The 16956-nt window shown below is 54.2% G+C and overlaps 4 protein-coding genes across 4 annotated transcripts; 2 read left to right on the forward strand and 2 right to left on the reverse strand.

Moving 5' to 3' along the window:
* Positions 1-1456: 1456 nt before the first annotated feature.
* On the reverse strand, positions 1457-3102 carry PUNSTDRAFT_86817 (mitochondrial carrier). Its single transcript, XM_007383420.1, has 6 exons — positions 2832-3102; positions 2626-2781; positions 2389-2564; positions 1998-2332; positions 1776-1943; positions 1457-1715 (listed from the first exon to the last, which is right to left on the reverse strand). The coding sequence occupies exons 1-6, from the start codon at positions 2925-2927 to the stop codon at positions 1579-1581; spliced, it is 1068 nt and encodes a 355-aa protein (XP_007383482.1). The 5' UTR covers positions 2928-3102; the 3' UTR covers positions 1457-1578.
* A 172-nt stretch (positions 3103-3274) lies between these two features.
* PUNSTDRAFT_120363 (ribosome recycling factor) lies at positions 3275-4376 on the forward strand. The gene is made up of 4 exons (XM_007383421.1): positions 3275-3726; positions 3803-3900; positions 3959-4097; positions 4163-4376. Exons 1-4 carry the CDS (start codon positions 3442-3444, stop codon positions 4241-4243), a joined length of 603 nt encoding a protein of 200 aa, XP_007383483.1. The 5' UTR covers positions 3275-3441; the 3' UTR covers positions 4244-4376.
* Positions 4377-4753: 377 nt separating this feature from the next.
* Positions 4754-12103, reverse strand: PUNSTDRAFT_143506 (P-loop containing nucleoside triphosphate hydrolase protein; the record flags this gene model as incomplete). Its single annotated transcript, XM_007383422.1, has 38 exons — positions 4754-5326; positions 5386-5531; positions 5601-5764; positions 5819-5957; positions 6011-6207; positions 6262-6648; positions 6696-6722; positions 6774-6930; positions 6980-7026; positions 7083-7213; positions 7272-7351; positions 7405-7455; positions 7509-7855; positions 7912-8288; positions 8338-8353; positions 8416-8429; positions 8482-8508; positions 8560-8615; positions 8671-8756; positions 8812-8870; positions 8917-8964; positions 9018-9029; positions 9081-9134; positions 9186-9240; positions 9291-9346; positions 9401-9419; positions 9476-9611; positions 9664-9728; positions 9781-9923; positions 9984-10049; positions 10097-10118; positions 10178-10326; positions 10392-11323; positions 11377-11508; positions 11561-11676; positions 11738-11768; positions 11825-11887; positions 12026-12103. The coding sequence occupies 33 exons, from the start codon at positions 12101-12103 to the stop codon at positions 6611-6613; spliced, it is 3690 nt and encodes a 1229-aa protein (XP_007383484.1). The 3' UTR covers positions 4754-5326; positions 5386-5531; positions 5601-5764; positions 5819-5957; positions 6011-6207; positions 6262-6610.
* Positions 12104-14406: 2303 nt separating this feature from the next.
* PUNSTDRAFT_143507 (P-loop containing nucleoside triphosphate hydrolase protein) lies at positions 14407-16820 on the forward strand (the record flags this gene model as incomplete). Its single annotated transcript, XM_007383423.1, has 10 exons — positions 14407-14505; positions 14545-14674; positions 14790-14885; positions 14946-15569; positions 15631-15696; positions 15818-15877; positions 15933-16283; positions 16337-16419; positions 16471-16504; positions 16561-16820. The coding sequence occupies 10 exons, from the start codon at positions 14407-14409 to the stop codon at positions 16608-16610; spliced, it is 1593 nt and encodes a 530-aa protein (XP_007383485.1). The 3' UTR covers positions 16611-16820.
* Between the last annotated feature and the right edge of the window lie 136 nt (positions 16821-16956).

Raw genomic sequence — 16956 nt, forward strand, 5'->3', positions numbered from 1 at the left:
GGATCCTGCATTTGGCTAGGAACGGTTCAGTCCATGATCTTCGAAGTATATGATGCGCCGGCCAGTCATGATTCTCGGATCAGGACTTCGGGTGTATGGACAAATCGTGGCCATCGTTTGCGTGCAGCCGCTCAGCGGGAGCATCTTCGAACCACCGACACGAAGAGTTCCATCGAACACCCCGAGTGGATCGAAAGCCTATTTTGTAGTCCGAAGTCCATCACAAAAGGTTTTCAAACTTCAGGATCCGGAGTTCTGCGCCGCAGATGTAATCAGAATAGGGCAAGTGGATGGATCTCGCAAGTAGTAGTCATCGGCGGATGAACACGGGAGTTTTCTATGAAGGTGTTTATTGGACAAAATTACATTATCAGCAAATTTGCATTTTGGGCATTCTGTTGCACTGTCGCGCACTCATTCTCATCGATGCGCTGCAGTTCACATTGGTACTAGCAAATGCTCTTCAGTTCTACTCGATGTCACTGCAGTGCTGGTCAGTGCTAGCCTGTGCTGTGATAGATATTCTCACGCTGCTTTAGCACTGCCACCTGATAAACTATTGAGAGGGCCGCCGGTGCCGCATCAATGCCCATCCAGTGCCTGGCTAGTGCAGCATCTTTAGCACCAGGCAGCATCGTCCTGAACTCGATCACCTCCGAAGACCTCAGCATGACCCAGCATCACATTGCACAAATGCTGAGTCAGGATTTTCTGTCTGGTTCTAGCGGTCCCCAACCACTGGCATGGATCGCACACGTCGCATGTCCCCTGGTGACCCAGCACAAGGTGGTTCTGCGCATAGTAATGGCATGTAAGTGCATATATGCTATCAGTGTGTTACATAGGATCTTATGTACTGTTTTAGGGACACCAATACAGCTGCATTCTTAGGGCTTGGTTGACACGATCCATCAAAACATGATATGCAGCAATAAAGTTTTGCTGGATTGTTGACTGATTCATGGTGGCAAGAAGATCATACAGTGAACGTGCACTTGCATGGTACTGCAGTGTATGAGCAGGGGAGAGCTGGGTCACGTGCTCACAGTGACGATGGTGCAGACAGATGCTCACAGTGCCGAGGCTAATCCATCGGAGAGTCTTGCGTAACAGTGACATTAGTGCTGAACAAGTGCTGAACCAATGCTAAACCAATGCTAGTTCACTTGTGGCTACTAACACCAAGCCTACGAGTTTCAATGCCACTGATGCACCCAATGCCACCAGTGACATCACCACTGATGGGCATGCATGAGCACTGATCAGCATTGGTTGGGAACATCACCGAACCTCTCCGCACTAATGCACAACTGCCCTGCACTGCACCGCACCAGGGAGCACTAGTGAGCACTGGTGAGCACTGCCAGGCACCGACTGATGTGCCATGAGTTAGGTGTTTTGTCCGAAAAACACCCTCAAAGTTTTCGTCACCACGTTTGCCTCGTCGCGCGTATGTCTGGCCAGAGGTGCTTCATATGCTACATATATGCGTACGATATGCTGAGCCGCAGCGGGTCCATGCCGCACATGTCTATAGAGTCAAGTGTTCTTCCATCCTTTCGTGGGCACCCGTGATAACTACCCGAACCGTCCTTTCAACCCGTCGTATATCAAGAATATGATCGCGCTGCTGGGTATACTTCGCGCGATGGTGACCCCGCATCCGGCGTACATCCCGCGGATCCCCTGCTTGCTCCACATTTCTTTTGCCATGCCTGCGGAGCCGGTAGATCAGTTTGTCCAGTTCAGGCAGCGAGGGGAGAGCTCGCACGCACCAAGGTAACCGAGCCTGGCTTGATGTGAATTGGGGTGCAGCTCTTGCGCGGTCTGAAGCGCAGACTTGACGGTGTCGGCGGGGAAGAGCGCAATGTTGTATGCTGCGCCTGCGAACGCTCCCGAGATCGCACTTTCGTACGCGAGCGGCTCCGCTTCACGTCCTTTGCCTGATGATCAATGATTGGAAATGAGAAAATTGATTGGTGATGGGCAGGTGCTACCTTTTGTTAATGTACCAGGGGAAGTTTTGGATAGGCGGTAGGATATCAGTTTGCCGGCGACGAACTCCTTGGTGCAGAACCATGCCGCGCCACCGCCGATCTCGCGCAAGAGCGTGCCCGTATGCCCGAGCCATAAGCCGCGCACACCGTGTTCGCGTATGACACTCATGAGCACGGATATGGGCCCGGGCAATTTCGCAATCGTGCTACTGTTCACGGGCATGGAAGCGGACAATGGCAAGCCCGCCACCGCCGCCACTGCCGAGGGAGCGACGTGGGGCGAGGCGGCGAGCATCTGAACTTGCATCTTACACTTTACTAGCTCGATCGGAGTCCTACGGAGTGTTTCTGGTTGTTAGTGGCAACGAAGGAAAGTAACAGTGTCACCAACAGCACAGTCGCGGTTATGCCGCCCGCGCCCGCGGCTGCGAGCGCTATTTGCGGGAGGGTCGTGGGCGCATCGGTGGTCTGACCGGAGATGCGGCGGATCAAGCTCTGCAATTCGTTATAGGAGAGGAAGAGCGTGGCGTTCTCGGCCATGGCGCCAACTATAGGAGCTGGTAATCCCTGCGCAGAAAAAGCCCGATGAGAACAGGTTCACCAGTTGAGGGTACAGATGAAAGTGTACCCTGTAGAGCCCTCGGATGCCTTCCTTTCTCCACGTTTGCCTTAGGCAGTCGATGGGACCATTGAACCGCGCGGTCGGGTCGAGTACCTGGGCTTGCAACCGGACCTTGGTCAGGTCGAACGGGTGTTCGAAGACTTTTGACACCATGCCAGCAACCTGCACATCCGTTGTAGGGACGAAAGAAATGCTCATCATAGCGAGCTCACGCTGCCGTATGTTATGTCCCTCAATGCCCTTGCGGCGCCAGACTGGGACAGTGCCTCTTGGGGGAGCTCGTCGGGGAGATCCGGGGGAGCCTGCATCGTCGCAGTTCTAGTTTGCGTACCACACACAGGCAGGTGTATGTTCGTGAGGCAAGACGTGAGTGTAAGACGTGGCCTTGCGGTGGAATCGCTATAGCATGGCGCGAGCTACGTTGTTTTATGGGACCGGGGAGACGCCGGCGGGCTGTAGGCTATGTCTGGACGTATGTAGCTTCGTCGCCGCGCGGCACAGCCAAATATTTAGTCGACACGGACAATGAGGAGGACAACAAAGATGTCTAGATGGAGTATGTAACCGGGCTTGTGCAGGCATGGTGTGATAGTCTCAAAATTTCCCAATCGGTCGACGCGAGCTCCGTCCATGTTGTCGCTCTCGTTGTCCGCCCGCGCAGTTCGCGCGTCCTCCCTTCGCGCCGTCCATCCACCATGTTCTACCGCCTCGCTTGGTCTCATAACCAGAAGATACGCCTCCAAAAAGCCCAAGGGCAAAGGCAAGGGTAAAGAAGAGCCCTCCAAGGCATCGAAGTCGCGTGAAGGGGGCGGCGACAAGTACATGCGCTCGACCGCGTCTCTCATCCCCGCCTCGCAAAAGGCTGTCTCGGACGCGGCGCAGGCCGAGTATGACAAGTGCAAGGAGCGGATGGACGCCGCTATCCAATGGTTTCGCAAGGAATGCGCGACGTTAGAGGGTCGCGCGACCGGCCGCGTAACGCCCGCATTGTTGGCGCCCATTCGGGTGAAGATACCAGGTGTCGGTGAGGGGCTGAAGATGGAAGAAGTGGCCACCGTCGGCGTGAAGGACGGAAGCATGCTTGTGGTCACCTTGTTTGAGGAAGGCGTGAGTATAATAAACTGCCTGTAGAATAGACGGGAGACGGGAGCTGGAAGGCTGATTGCGTGGCCCTGGCCAGTAGAGCTACAAACACGTCGAAGACGCCATCCTCTCAGCTAGACTGCCTGGCATTACCCCACAGAAGTACGATACCCGGACTATACGCATCCCCATACCCAAGTGCGTTCTGTCCGCTCTTTCTCTCTCTTTCGTTCTCCTGACGCAAGACCTCCGACAGACCTACAGTGGAGGCCCGCGCTGCGCTGTATACTACCGCTGCCACTCAGGCCGAGGACGTGCGCAATCAGATACGCAAGCATCGCATCACCGCTGTCAAGCACGGCGAGTATGACAAACATTCTGAGGAATTCGAAGCTGTGGGTTCTGATGCTCATGCCCAATGTTGGTACAAATTACTGAATATCGTGCTCTCCTCATGCAGTTCCAGAAGTTGGCGGATAAATCTATCGAGGAGGTTGACAAGATCCTTGCCAATCTGAAGAAGGTGACGTCGCCCAAGTAGCCGGTCGGCCTTCTGGCTAGTTCTTTCGCGACGATTGCACCACTAAGACGCTGGTGAATTCGTACTACTGTATATACTAAGTGGCAGACCCTACTTCTGTGATGCAACTAATCATATTAATCTCTCAAATCACTACGACTTGTTTGAAGTGAGCGTGGACGCCGAATTGAATGTTCCGAAACTGACACGCACTCCAGTGTATTCCGGCAGCAGCCGACAACCGACCTTTCTTCATGGGGCGTTACCGTCCACGAACGCGGCGCAAGGTTGGACCTGCCCAGTGCCCAATGCGTTATTCCAGCGGTAAGCGGCCCAAAATCCTCTTGCACGAACGCGCATATAGCCTTCCCGTTCCATCGTGATGATATTTCGAAGACATTTGCACGTCAGTCGGATCGTTCTGGATCTCTCCGGACCGAATGGACGACATTCTCGCTTTTAACCTGATTCTGCTTCCGCGTCCTTCATGCTTTCTGTTCTACCGCGCAATGTGTGCTAACACGCATCACAGACCAGCGGCTTGGGTCATTACGTCTCCTTGCGCAAGCCTCGCGTTCAGCTCGCGTTGTCGTCCCAGAGCGCGATCTTCATTTCGGTCCGGGTCTCCGCAGGCAAAATTCCAGACGCGGTCACGTGAGAGACCATATGACGGCCCAGGGTGACACTGATTGGGCGTGCGGAGGACGTATGAGAGAGCTTCGGCTTGACGTCCCAGCGACTTCCCGTTATCTGTTCGCTGGGCATATATTCGCATCGGTCCCCCCAGACTTCCTCTATCCCACCTGAACTTGATCGTCCCTCCAGAACGATCGACTGCAGACAGCCATCATGTCGCATTCGTCCCTGCTCGAAGACATCCGCACAAAGATCACCATCGACGTCGACTCGATGGACCCCACGGTCGCAGCTCGCCACAGCCCTGCCGTCGGGGGCAAATTCTGTGACATGACGTCCAATCAGGCGATCGTGTACTCTGAGGCTGCGAGGCCGGAGCGTGCCGACATCCTCAAGACGGCCGTCGCGAAAGCTAAGGCGAAAGGCGGAAGCGAGGAAGACATCGTGGAGAATGCCTTGGATATCTTGGTATGTCATCGTGGTGCGGGCTCAATGCAAATGTTGACGCATGAAAACGTATTTCGTAGACCGTTTTGTTTGCCAAGGAAGTCTATCCGTTCCTGACTGGTCGCGTGCACGCGCAAGCCTCGCCTCCCGCCGCGTACGATACCCCAAAGACAATCGCGCACGCAGAACGACTTGTCGCTCTGTTCGAGGCGGAAGGAATTCCCAAGTGAGCTATCTTCAGCCCAGTCTCCTGCATTTATCGTGAACGGTGGTGGTTGACGACATGGCTTCGTAGGTCTCGTGTGTGTATCAAGATCCCTGCTACGCCTGAAAGCATTGTTGCTATGGCCCATCTTGAGAAAGAAGGTATACGCACCCTTGCAACCTGCCTGTTCTCAGTGCAGCAAGCCGTCGCCGCTAGTCAGGCCGGATGCTTGTACGTGGCGCCGTACTTCAACGGTACGACCTATTTGCACGTAGAGATGACTTGCCTGACACCGTTGATACCGGTAGAATTGAGAGTTCATTTCGAGCCCTCTGTGTGGAAGTCGTACACGGATACTGCGAAGGAGCACCCGATGAGTCCCGTCATCGGCAACATCGTGAAGACCTTCCGCAGATTATCTTCAAAGACTCTTGTCATGCCCGCCAGGTATAAGTCGATTTCCTCGCGAGCCTACAACTGTCGCTAATAGAGGCGATCAGTATTGTGACATCCGCCGAAGTCGTTGCTCTCGCTTCTCTTCATCCCGATCATCTCACTTTGGCTGGTGGCGTTCTCGATCAACTGGCATCCGAGCCGCCGTCGCAGAATGCAAGCGAAGCTGCGGATGACCCGAAGCCTCATCACCCGGACCTTGACGCCCCTTCCGCCGTCCCTGTAGACTCGGACACTCCATCGGGTACGCCCAAACTATATTCAAGTCCGGTACATCATACTGACATGCAATTTCCAGTACTTTCACCTCAGTCCACCGATTTCCTGACCAACGGAGCCGATGCTCTCCGCCAGGCTCTCGCTGCCGACAGCGAAGCTACTCGGAAGCTCGCAGACGCCCTCAAGATTTTCGGGGAGATGGAAGATAAGACAAGGTTACTCATACGGGACCAGCTTCATACGATACATTAGTGGACGTCGCCGCGGATATTACTAGATGAAAGAGTGGTAGCAATGCTGTACTCTATACCGGGTATAATCTCTATCAGGATTGCAGAGCAGAATCGAAGGAGGTAAGCATGGAAAACGGAATGATTGGATAAAAGAATGTGCGAAGCATGCCAATCTGTGCCTCCAGCGTAGCTCGATCACTGCAACAGGCGTCCACGGGTGTCCAGGCCGAATACTACGCGAAAGTCAGTAAGACAAACCGTACATCTATCCATGACTCACAGTTAGCAAGTTCCTTTACAGATAAACCTATCCGGAAGGCATGAGTGATGGACTACAAGAAACATGAAGTTTCCTTACGGATTCTCTTCGCGGTGCCTTCGCCCAGAGAGCCATCAGCCAAATTGCGCTTGCGCTCTTGTAAAGCAAGAATACGATCTTCTACGGTATCTTTGATAACCAGGCGCTGTATGTTAACGTGCCTAGTTTGACCGAGACGATGCACACGATCGAAAGCCTGCCAGACAACGTTATTAAGAGCAAGAAGCTGAGCAGCGAGAACCCACCTGTGCCTCCACGGCCTCTGACCATCCGAGATCGAGAGAAATGACACCTGAGAAACCAGTCGAAACTCAGTCCTGGCACCGATCTAATGGAGACATTACCCACGATTTGCCCTTGTCAGGTTCAGACCCACACCTCCACACTTCAGGCTCATAAGCATGATCGGGACGTGGTCCTTCGTCATGAATGCGCGAACGGATGCCTCGCGATCCCCGATCTTCATATCTCCCTGGTATCTGCAAGCATTGCTCATGAGATTATTGAATAGCGTGTGGGTAGAGGGGAACAACAGACTTGACATGCTTGATTCCTTCCTGGTTGAGATAATCGGAAACGAGCGCCAGGCAGGAAGTCCACTGCGAAACGACCATAGTCTAGAGGATCTCAGCATGAGCAAGTGCACGAGTATGATTGTAGGATCGCAAACCTTTTCCTCGGGGTGTTCCAGTGCGCATCGTTTGATATTCGCCATCATTGCCTTCAAACCGACTTTAGATGGTGCATCTAGGACATGATGCCGTCAATGCATACCTTCATCTTGGTCGAGGGCAAGAAGCGACTCATTGTCTTGATCTTTCCATTAGAAGCCATCGACTTCCTGGATCCATGTACGACCTTCGCAATCTCTTCCTCTTCGCTGTCTGAGTCGTGGATGATGTTGCGAGCCCGAGACTTAGCCCCGCTCTGTCTCCTTGGCGGCCCTGCTCGGAAGTCGCCGTCTTGATCATCGTCGCTGGGCACGATGAAGTCAGACATGTTATCGTCATCCACATCCATGGGGTCTTCATCGTCTGAAAGATTGAGATCAGCCTCTTCCGGGGCGAAGGCTTCCCGAGTGAAGATCTCCGCTGAACGTATGGGAGCGCGGCATGAAGGGCCTGTCATTGATGCTCATGAGTCGAAAACGGGAACGAATGGCACAGATCAGACGCACAGGGACGCTCCTCGGATCTGTCATTCATGGGATCATCTGCGATGCCTCGCAAAGGGTTGTTCAGCACCTCGGTAACACAGGGACGACAGAAGACATGGCCGCAACCCGTAACCACCGCGTCAGATAGAACGTCCATGCAGATAGGGCATTCTTCGTCTTCTAACGTGGCGTCGGCAGATTCTTCTTTTTCGAGGCGTATGCGACGGAGGGCCGCCTCTTTCAACTTAAATTGGATCCGAGAGACAAAGTTGGCTCCCATGATTGTAGTGGCACGTGCTAACTCTGCGCTGAGATGACTGGTGGCGTTGTCAGAGCTGACGTATGCCGGGCTAGTCTCCGCGATCAGGCAGGGATGCGAGCAGACTTGGCGAAGTCGTCTGCGAATCTTTTGTCAGAAGCGCTTCAATCCAAATTTTTGGGACGTACAAGAGCATGACGAGAACTGGCCCCACCATATTGATCAGCAACCCAAAGACAGTTCATTGATTGTGAAAACATGCATACCGTGGGCGTAGTTCCTGTTAGATGACAGTCAGTGACGCGTCCAGCCCGTATGGGAGTAATACTTACTTCAGCACGGTTCCGGCTTGGAGGTATCTTCAAGGCAATGTGAATCGACCATAGCTAGAAGCGTTGAACGTGACATACCTGTTGAACACGGCCTGCGACCGGGATTCTACGAATTTGTAGATGTCTCGTTCTTCCTGCAGAGTGACGATGCTTTTAGTGGGACTCCATAACAACATGGGAAACAAGTACCTGCGAAAACTCGAGCCGCTCCAACAGCACCTCTTTCGGAGGAAGCTCTATGAGTCGTTTTCCGTCCAGCATCGACGTCTTCGTGCCTATGAGACAAGTGCAGATCAGCGGTGACTTCTTACATGACGGTGGCGGACGTACGCCTCAAGAGCGTGGCTCGGAAAATACCTTGCAGACGAGAAGAAGCCAATGTCGGATTTCTGCAGAATGATCAGTTGGCACGCCATGGGACTCATCATGACGAACCTCTTCTCTAGAATTGCTACGTGTGAATTGAACTCCGACCAGTCATACCTAAATCAGATCAGTAATGTTGTGTTGAATGCCTGTACGATTGATATTCGTACCATGGTCGGATTCTGCAACATGAATCAGCAATGGCAAGAGTCTGACACTTGGCATTCACTCACCTCAAGAACTGTAAATAGCCGAACGCGTCCGCGAGGGTATTGATAATCGGGGTCCTAACGAACACCGGTCAGAGACAGAGAACGAAAGAACAGTACCAAGCTTACCCTGTAAGGCACCACCGACGCTCAGCTTGCAAGCTTGTGACGGCACGAGAAACCCCTTCATGCAGGGTATTAGTTATTGCGTGTACGACTTTCTTCAAGACTCACGCGTTCGTCGGTTGCGAATTGTCTGAGCCTCATCGACAACGATTCGATACCACTGCATGGATGACCGTCAGCGGCGTCAACCCAATGTAGGAAAATGGCCGCAAACCCGCATGCGAACGAGAGGTCCCTCTAGATCGGTGCAAGTTCAGGGTAGGGCACATGGAAATAGAGGGAAAGCCTCGCACCAGTTTTCTTCGTTTTCCTCTGATCGCGGCAGAAGGAGTCTGATTCAGAATCATCCTCTATGAAATCATTTCTCTTTCTCTTCTTCTCCTTGGCCTTCTGTTCGGCCTCGTAATCTGGCCATTCCAAGGCCATTGTCTGTAAATGTATTGAGTGCGGGGGTTGCACGGTAAAGAAATAGTTTCAATACCTGACCGGTTGTCAATACAACATCGTATTTTTCTAATTCCCTGACCGTCTTGACTTTCCTCGATCCTACAAGCAGAGCTGAGTTTGCTACCACGAGGAAGTCACATCATCGCCATACCGTGATAAATAAGACATTTCATGCCACAGTTCGTCTTCGAGTCTATCTCGGCTACCCATTGCTCTAGCAACGCCAGCGGTGCGATGACGAGGGTAGTCTTGCACTTCGGATCCGTGGACCGGTTGATACAGAGAGTCGCAATCCTGTTTGCAATAGAGCAGTGAAAGTCAGTGGCGAGCTGAAATTTCTGTTGAGGCACTGACATTTGCACAGTCTTTCCAAGACCCATCTCATCCGCTAGAATGCCGCCTTTGTCTCGTATGCGTTCCCTGACGGTCATCAGCTTATGCGTCTCCAGAACGACTGTTTTACGCACTTCCCAAGCATCCACGCAACACCTAGATGTATTTGTGGACATTAGTGCCGTGAAAGCCGCGGCACGAAACAGACCACGTACCAATGATTTGATGTGGCATCAGGCGAATGTTCATGCCCGGTAGCAACTCGTGCTGGTCATTCAAACCGAGTTTCTTCAATGCCTTGTCTATGCTTTCGTTGCCGTCGAACTGCTCCGCGTTGCCTGCATTCAAGATGAATTGTTCGATCCTGAAATTAGCGAAGTCCACCGAGTTAAGTCAGGCGGCCATCGATGAAACGTTGGGTAGACCTACGCTGACTCCGAGGAACGGTGGACGGCAAAGGCACTTGGGCGGAATGCCATCGGTCCTGCGTGCGGGTCATCGAATTCTGAATCGTCAGACCCGATATCCAGCATCCTGACGTCCGACGCGAGTCTGGGAACCGGAGGAAGCTCCGCACTTAGGCCGAGCCCGGGAAGACGTGGTTTGGCGTCCAAAGCAGCCAACAATTGGGAGCTAGGTTTGTCCTCGTCGGATTTCTTCACGGCTCCGTTACTGTTGTTCTCGATGCGTGGACCAGCGGAGGACCACAACAAATGTGAGGGAGGTGGTGACTCCTCCTTCTTCACCCGGTTCAGCCCGTACGGCGTGAAGGCCGGTTGAGCGCCGAGCGCACCTGCCAACGACGAAGTACCGGGCCGCGATCCTGAGGCATACGGCCAGGACGAACGGCCGCTTCCACTTGCAACCGCATTGTGACGCGTAATCTCCATCCGGACTGGTTGCTGAAGCGGGCTGGAAGAAGGCGGAGGGGACGACGATCGGAGGGCCGGTTCGATCCGCGGCCTTTTATGGCTGACGGAACGCGAGGGCGAGGATTGGGCTTCGCGGCGGGCAGTGGACGGTTTGCGCTGCGAGCCGTTGAGGTTGTTGATCGCGAGATCCAACTTTGCCAATAGCGATGAACCGCCAGTCGCATGCGCATTATGACTGGCACCGGTTTGCGCGCCTGTTGGCGTCGACGAGGGCTGTGCAAAAACCCGGCCGGTTGATCCTCTGTGGACCTGCGACTCCTGCGATCCCAGTCCGTAATTCTGATTTCCAGATGCGGAAAACGAAGGGGTACGGCCAGGAAGGCTCGAGCGCGAGGCAGCTTTAGTCTTGCCCGTGTTCTGAGTTCGGGAGCCTCCCAACGGCTTCACACGTGACGCTGAGTTCGATTTAGGTTCTTCGAAGACTGGCGTCTGGAATTCGGTGATCAGCATACGCCTCAAGCTATTCATGTTTCATAACTCACGTGTCCTCGCCTCGCCGTCTCGACGCCAGATGGGCGCGATGCGGCACTGTCCAACGGCGCATGACCCATCCCCGCGGCTCTGACGCGGGCCTGGCGTTCGCGTTGGTGCGTAGGGTGACTGGCAATGTGCACCTTCGGACCTCATCTCAGATTGTGCGGTGCAAACTTTCGGGACGGAGCTTACCCTGTATGCGCCGAGGGTTCCGACGCCAGCCGTCGCGCCACCATCTCCGGATTCAAGAGGCGCCAACTGGATAGTCGAATTCTCACAGCCTTGTTCAAGGCAAGTGAGGATGCCGGCTGTTGGGATGTTAGCACGGCCGGCTATATGCATGCCTCTAACTAAGATGGGCGCGCTCACAGCTTACTCCGGGTTGGGTCTCGATTCGGAACTGTCACACGTTGGTCAGCATTCACTTTTCCAGCTAAGATGATCCACGACGCGTACATTGATATCATCTGGGCAAGACAGGATGTGCAGCTTCAACTCCTGTAGGTACGCCGGCGGCACCTGCGATAGTCACAAAACAGCATATCAGTATATAGACCACTTAGGAGCGCATATACAAGAAGGACGTCAAAGAAGCGCGACGCGGGATGTTGGAGCGCGTGGGGTCTGGGAACAGCCCCTATCTCATGAGAAACTTACTAGCGTAGTGGGCGAAAGTCCTAATTGAAGCCTAGAAAGAGCAGTCAGCTCGTTCTCTGTGAGTGATTTCCCCGCCATCGCTGCAAACGGCGACAGGCGAGGCAGATGGTGAATCAAGTAGAGACGCGTCGACGCGGTGTGGCGAAGTCAGGAGCGCGTTTTCCCTTCAATGGCGCAGATTTGTCCTTTTTTAAATAGGGCCAAACAACGCGCCTCCCCTCACGTGCGTCGCGCATGTATCTTCTGTCAGTGCCATACGCGACAAGGCCACGGCGCATTCGGAGCCACTACTGCTTATCATACAGCTCATCCATGGTCGATCGCAATGGTATACACCCCCTTGGCGCACAATGGAATGTCGAAGGTCGCTTCTCGGACGGCTTCCACTCGCAACTGCGCACCATCAGAGTGCAATGCTGTGACGACAACCGTTAGTACACATACCACGTTTGTGTGGATGCGAACAGGAGTTGCGAGGTGGCCGCCATCACGATCACCCCACCGCAGTTCCGATCCGTATGTGGCGCCTATGAGGCTCCGGATCGGTCTTGTGGCGCGATCCGTACCCAGTCGAGGGGGGAAAGGTGATCAACTTATGGCCGATACAGGCAGGATCCATCGTCGGATTGAGGTATGTGTATTGCGATCTAGGAAGGGTGCAAACGGGCCGGACGCGGAGACGGAAGATTGGCCTCGTGGTGGCGCACATGTTCGATGGACGATCGGTCAATGTACGAATGAATATTGGAGTCTCGTGTTCCAAACCGCCGCCGGCTTCGTCATGAGGTTTGCGGCTTACCAACCTCGGCCCTGTTCCTTTGGGTATGTGCCAATGGGTCTTACGCCACGCCTCCGTGAGTTAACGCCGCCGACACATATGTGACATGCTTCCTTCTCGGTTTTAGCAACGCGCGGTGGTTATGGATACCGATGCTAGACTGCAACGAGCGAGACATCGGATGCAATCCAGAAGCGAGAAGTCGTAGCAGCGCTGTGCCTGCAAAGTTTGACGATGCGAGCATCGAAGAGCATATGTTGTAAAGAATCTGATTTTTATCGATCAGAGGAGGATGTCCGTGCTGCAGAAAGAATGCGACCCATTCGGACTGCATTCATATGAACGTGGACCGTTAATTGAAGGTTGTAACCAAACACGTTTGGAAGCTAGTGGAAATGAGTGATCGCGGGACCTCGCAGGTATCGGGCGTGATTGTCGGTGTAACATACAGTGGGTGAAACACCAGGCCAAGCAAGGTTGCCCTATTATTAAGCCGACCTTGGGACATATCGTCTATTTCAAGCAAGCGTTTCATCGACCCGATCGACACGAGGCAACATATATGCCTTGCCCAGGGAACGGCCGCGCCTGCGTCACAGCTCCTGCACGTAAGACGACGTCTCGTGAAGGGTCCAGAAAGATCGTCCCAACTTCCGTTCGATGCCCGCATTCTATGGCCGTCGGTACCGCCAAAACCGTGGAAAGTACCGGGGCAAGACTGGGGCGCAATCAGTCGAAGACGCACGTAGATAAAACGGGACCATGGCGCGTAGATCCAAAGATCGTGAAGCAAAATACTTAGCGGGCGTGCCGGACCCCTCGTTTCGTGCCGACCGTTGATGGCACTTGGCAAGAGAAACAGGGCGTTGGCAACCGCTAGATGGCGTTACGCTCATTTCGCAGCGAGGAAATAAATACTTATGGGACGCGACGCAGCGCGAGAGTGGAGATTAGCGTGCAGGCGGCGCTTTGTTTATGTCAATCGCGATGGAATAAAAGCAAAGACGCAGAAGGTTCCCAGCCTTGGGATCAAAAGTTTAAGCAACCGGTCATCAGATGATACGGGGCTGAGAAGGCCGTGCCGATATCTCCTTGTCCCCCGGCGGAAGCAGACGCCCTCGCCCCTTGCAAGTCCGACGTCACGGCCACCGAACCGTCTTGGACGCTTCAAAAACATCGGCGATGCGGGGTGCGACGAGCTGAGTCCGCGCCATCGCCGCCATCGACAACGCGCTTTTCATTCATTTCCGCCGCCCACCTACACGAGTCGACGCGGCCCCGCTAAGTACTGCACGTACACCGCGGTGCTCGAAGCGGGATCTCCGTCCCTCGCTCTCGACCCCCCCGCGTCTGCCGGCCCATTTCGCTGTTACATTGCAACGGCGACCCAGTCCCCCCTCGGACTCTGTAAATTCGCCCTGGTGATAGTTTGCCGAGGTTCCGGACGGACGAGCCTTTATACTGCTTGTTCTCTCCGGGCGCACGACTCTCCCGCCAGCGGTGCCTCCACCTGTATAGCTGTTCGAGCTGTCCCGACGGCGTTAGCCTAGTCACAAAACATACACCACAAGGGACTCGCGACTAACAGTGCCTGTTCGCAACAATGACCAGCCCTACGCGAGAACGCGCGGATTCCGTAGACCACTACCCAACGCTTTGGCCCCCGTACCCTCGCCCGGACGAAACCGAGGCACGATCACGCGTTTCCTGCCACGTCGATCTTGCACTCACAATCGTATAGGAGGAGAAGAACGCTCGTCTTGAAGAAGAACGCCAGGCAAAGATAGTTTCCGACAACATCGATTCGCAGATCGAAGCCGAGAGGCAGGAGCGCCGCCGGAAGCTTCCGCAGGCCAAGATTCTCCTCTTAGGCAAGTCTTGCCAGCATTTCTCTCGCTCATTTCCCCCTACCTTGCCCGTCCTTCCGGTTTTGGCTTCGTCGTCTATTATAGGCTTCTCACGGAACGCGCATTTTTCCTTCATCAGGTCAAGCCGAGAGCGGCAAGTCGACGCTACTCAAGAACTTCCAGTTACAGTTCACCCCCAAGGCATTCAGAGCTGAAGCCGAGGCCTGGCGAGCGGGTACGCTGTCCACGCTGACAGCCACCGGCACTATTCCTGGCTAACGCACATGCTGTCTAGTGATTCACTTCAACCTTGTCCGATCTGTCAACTTTCTCTTGGACCTGCTCGAGTCGAGCAGCTCTCCTCATCCATCCCTTACCCGGGCCACATCCCCACCTCTGTACTTCCAACATGGCCGCCCTGGCACTTCCATCGCGACATCGCCGATACTGCCTTCTGTCAACCTCACGCCTAACCTCCGACGGCTGAAGATGCAGCTCTCACCGCTGCGTCGGGTGGAAGAGATGCTATCGCAGCGGCTGAACGCTGCGCAAGTCGTACCCTCAGCGTCGTCTTCGGCCTCGTCCTCGCCCACGTCTTCGCACCAACCTTTGCTGGCCACCTACCACAACGACCGCCCGTTCGAGGTTCGGGTGCAGTCCGGCTCGGGATGGAAAGCCGCGTTCCTAGCCGGGAAGGGGACGCGGAGAAAAGGAGATAAAGGCAAGGATGCTATGCGTGATGAGATCATGGAAGCGAGGACGGTCATCGACGCGTGCAAGGCGGATATGGAGGCGCTGTGGGCGGACGAGGATATGCAAAGGGCATTGAAGGAGGAGGGCGTCATGCTGCAGGACCAGGCCGGGTTCTTCCTGTCCGAGATTTCGCGCGTTGCTTCGAGAGATTACGACCCGACAGCAGGTAACCGTCTCACGTTGCATGCGTGCGCATTTTCTCAACGGCTCGTGTGATCATTCTACAGACGATATCCTCCGAGCACGTTTGCAAACTCTGGGCGTTGAGGAACACCGGCTCGTTATGGAGACCAGTGAGTGCTTACTATCATCTGCCAGCGTCGCCTGTGCCATGTTGCCTCGATCCCATGTGTGACGCCCTTCTCCTCATCCTCTTCCCCGCTTGGACCATGTAAACCAACAAAGGCCCTATAGGTGCCGAAGCTGGCAAGGAATGGATCATCTACGACCTCGGCGGCAGCCGCGGTCAGCGAGGTGCGTCTTCCCTTCCCCCTTTTGCTTCCATGTATGTGCTGACACGCTGTGACAGCCACCTGGGCACCGTTCTTCGAGGAGGGCACCATCAAGAGAGAACCTTACCCCACGCGACCTGGTATCACTCAGCTCTTGGACGAACACATCGCTTCCACCATCATCTTCCTCGCTCCGGTCAGCGCCTTCAACCAGTCCCTCTCCGAAGATCGCTCCGCCAATCGGCTTTGGGACTCGTTCAACCTCTGGGAGGTCATCTGCTCGAACAAGCACCTACAGCACGTCGCGCTGATTCTACTACTGAATAAATGCGACGTGTTGGAGGCCAAGTTGAAGGCGGGGATCGAGTTTGGGCGATACGTGACCAGCTATAAGGAACAGCCGAACGACGTGGAGCATGTTAGCAAATGTAAAGGCCTCGTTCGACTTCTACATTGAAGGTGGACGCTGATGGACGGATAGACCTCAAAACTAAATTCACGCTCATATTCAAGCAAAACTCGCCGAAGACTCGAAAACTGCATCTGCATTTGACTTGTGCCATCGTGTGTGGTCCTTTTACTTCCGCTGGCCATCTCGCTGACAACCGTGAGCAGGATATCCAAGCAATGTCTGAAGTGCTACTGCGAAGTGCGTACTTCTGTTCTTGTTTCGTTACTCCGCAGCTGATATCGTCGTGTCTGCAGTCCGAGAAGTCATTCTCGTTAGAAACCTGCAATCATCAGATTTTATCTGAGCCATACCCTGGATAGCTATCCAAGGGAGCTGCATTTATCTATTCTCGTTGCTCATCTGCTTTTCCTGATTTACTAGTACTGCGATTCCTACCTCTACATTACTGTAGACTAATAGGGCCGGATGATATCTACACGAAGAGCCATGATTCGTCTTACATACTCTCTCACCACTACAATAGCTGCAAGTAGACCGTTCTGACGAGAGCGTTGAATCAAAGCAAGTCCTCCAAAAGGCTCCATGGTGTGACGTGATAATTCGCATGACGTAATGTTGCGCTGCGGCGCACTAACCGCCTGTCGGACGGCGCAGTCCGTTCAAAACCCAGCCCCGACGCGCGACTCCCA

Source organism: Punctularia strigosozonata (genome assembly GCF_000264995.1).
Source record: "Punctularia strigosozonata HHB-11173 SS5 unplaced genomic scaffold PUNSTscaffold_6, whole genome shotgun sequence".
NCBI classification, from domain to species: domain Eukaryota; kingdom Fungi; phylum Basidiomycota; class Agaricomycetes; order Corticiales; family Punctulariaceae; genus Punctularia; species Punctularia strigosozonata.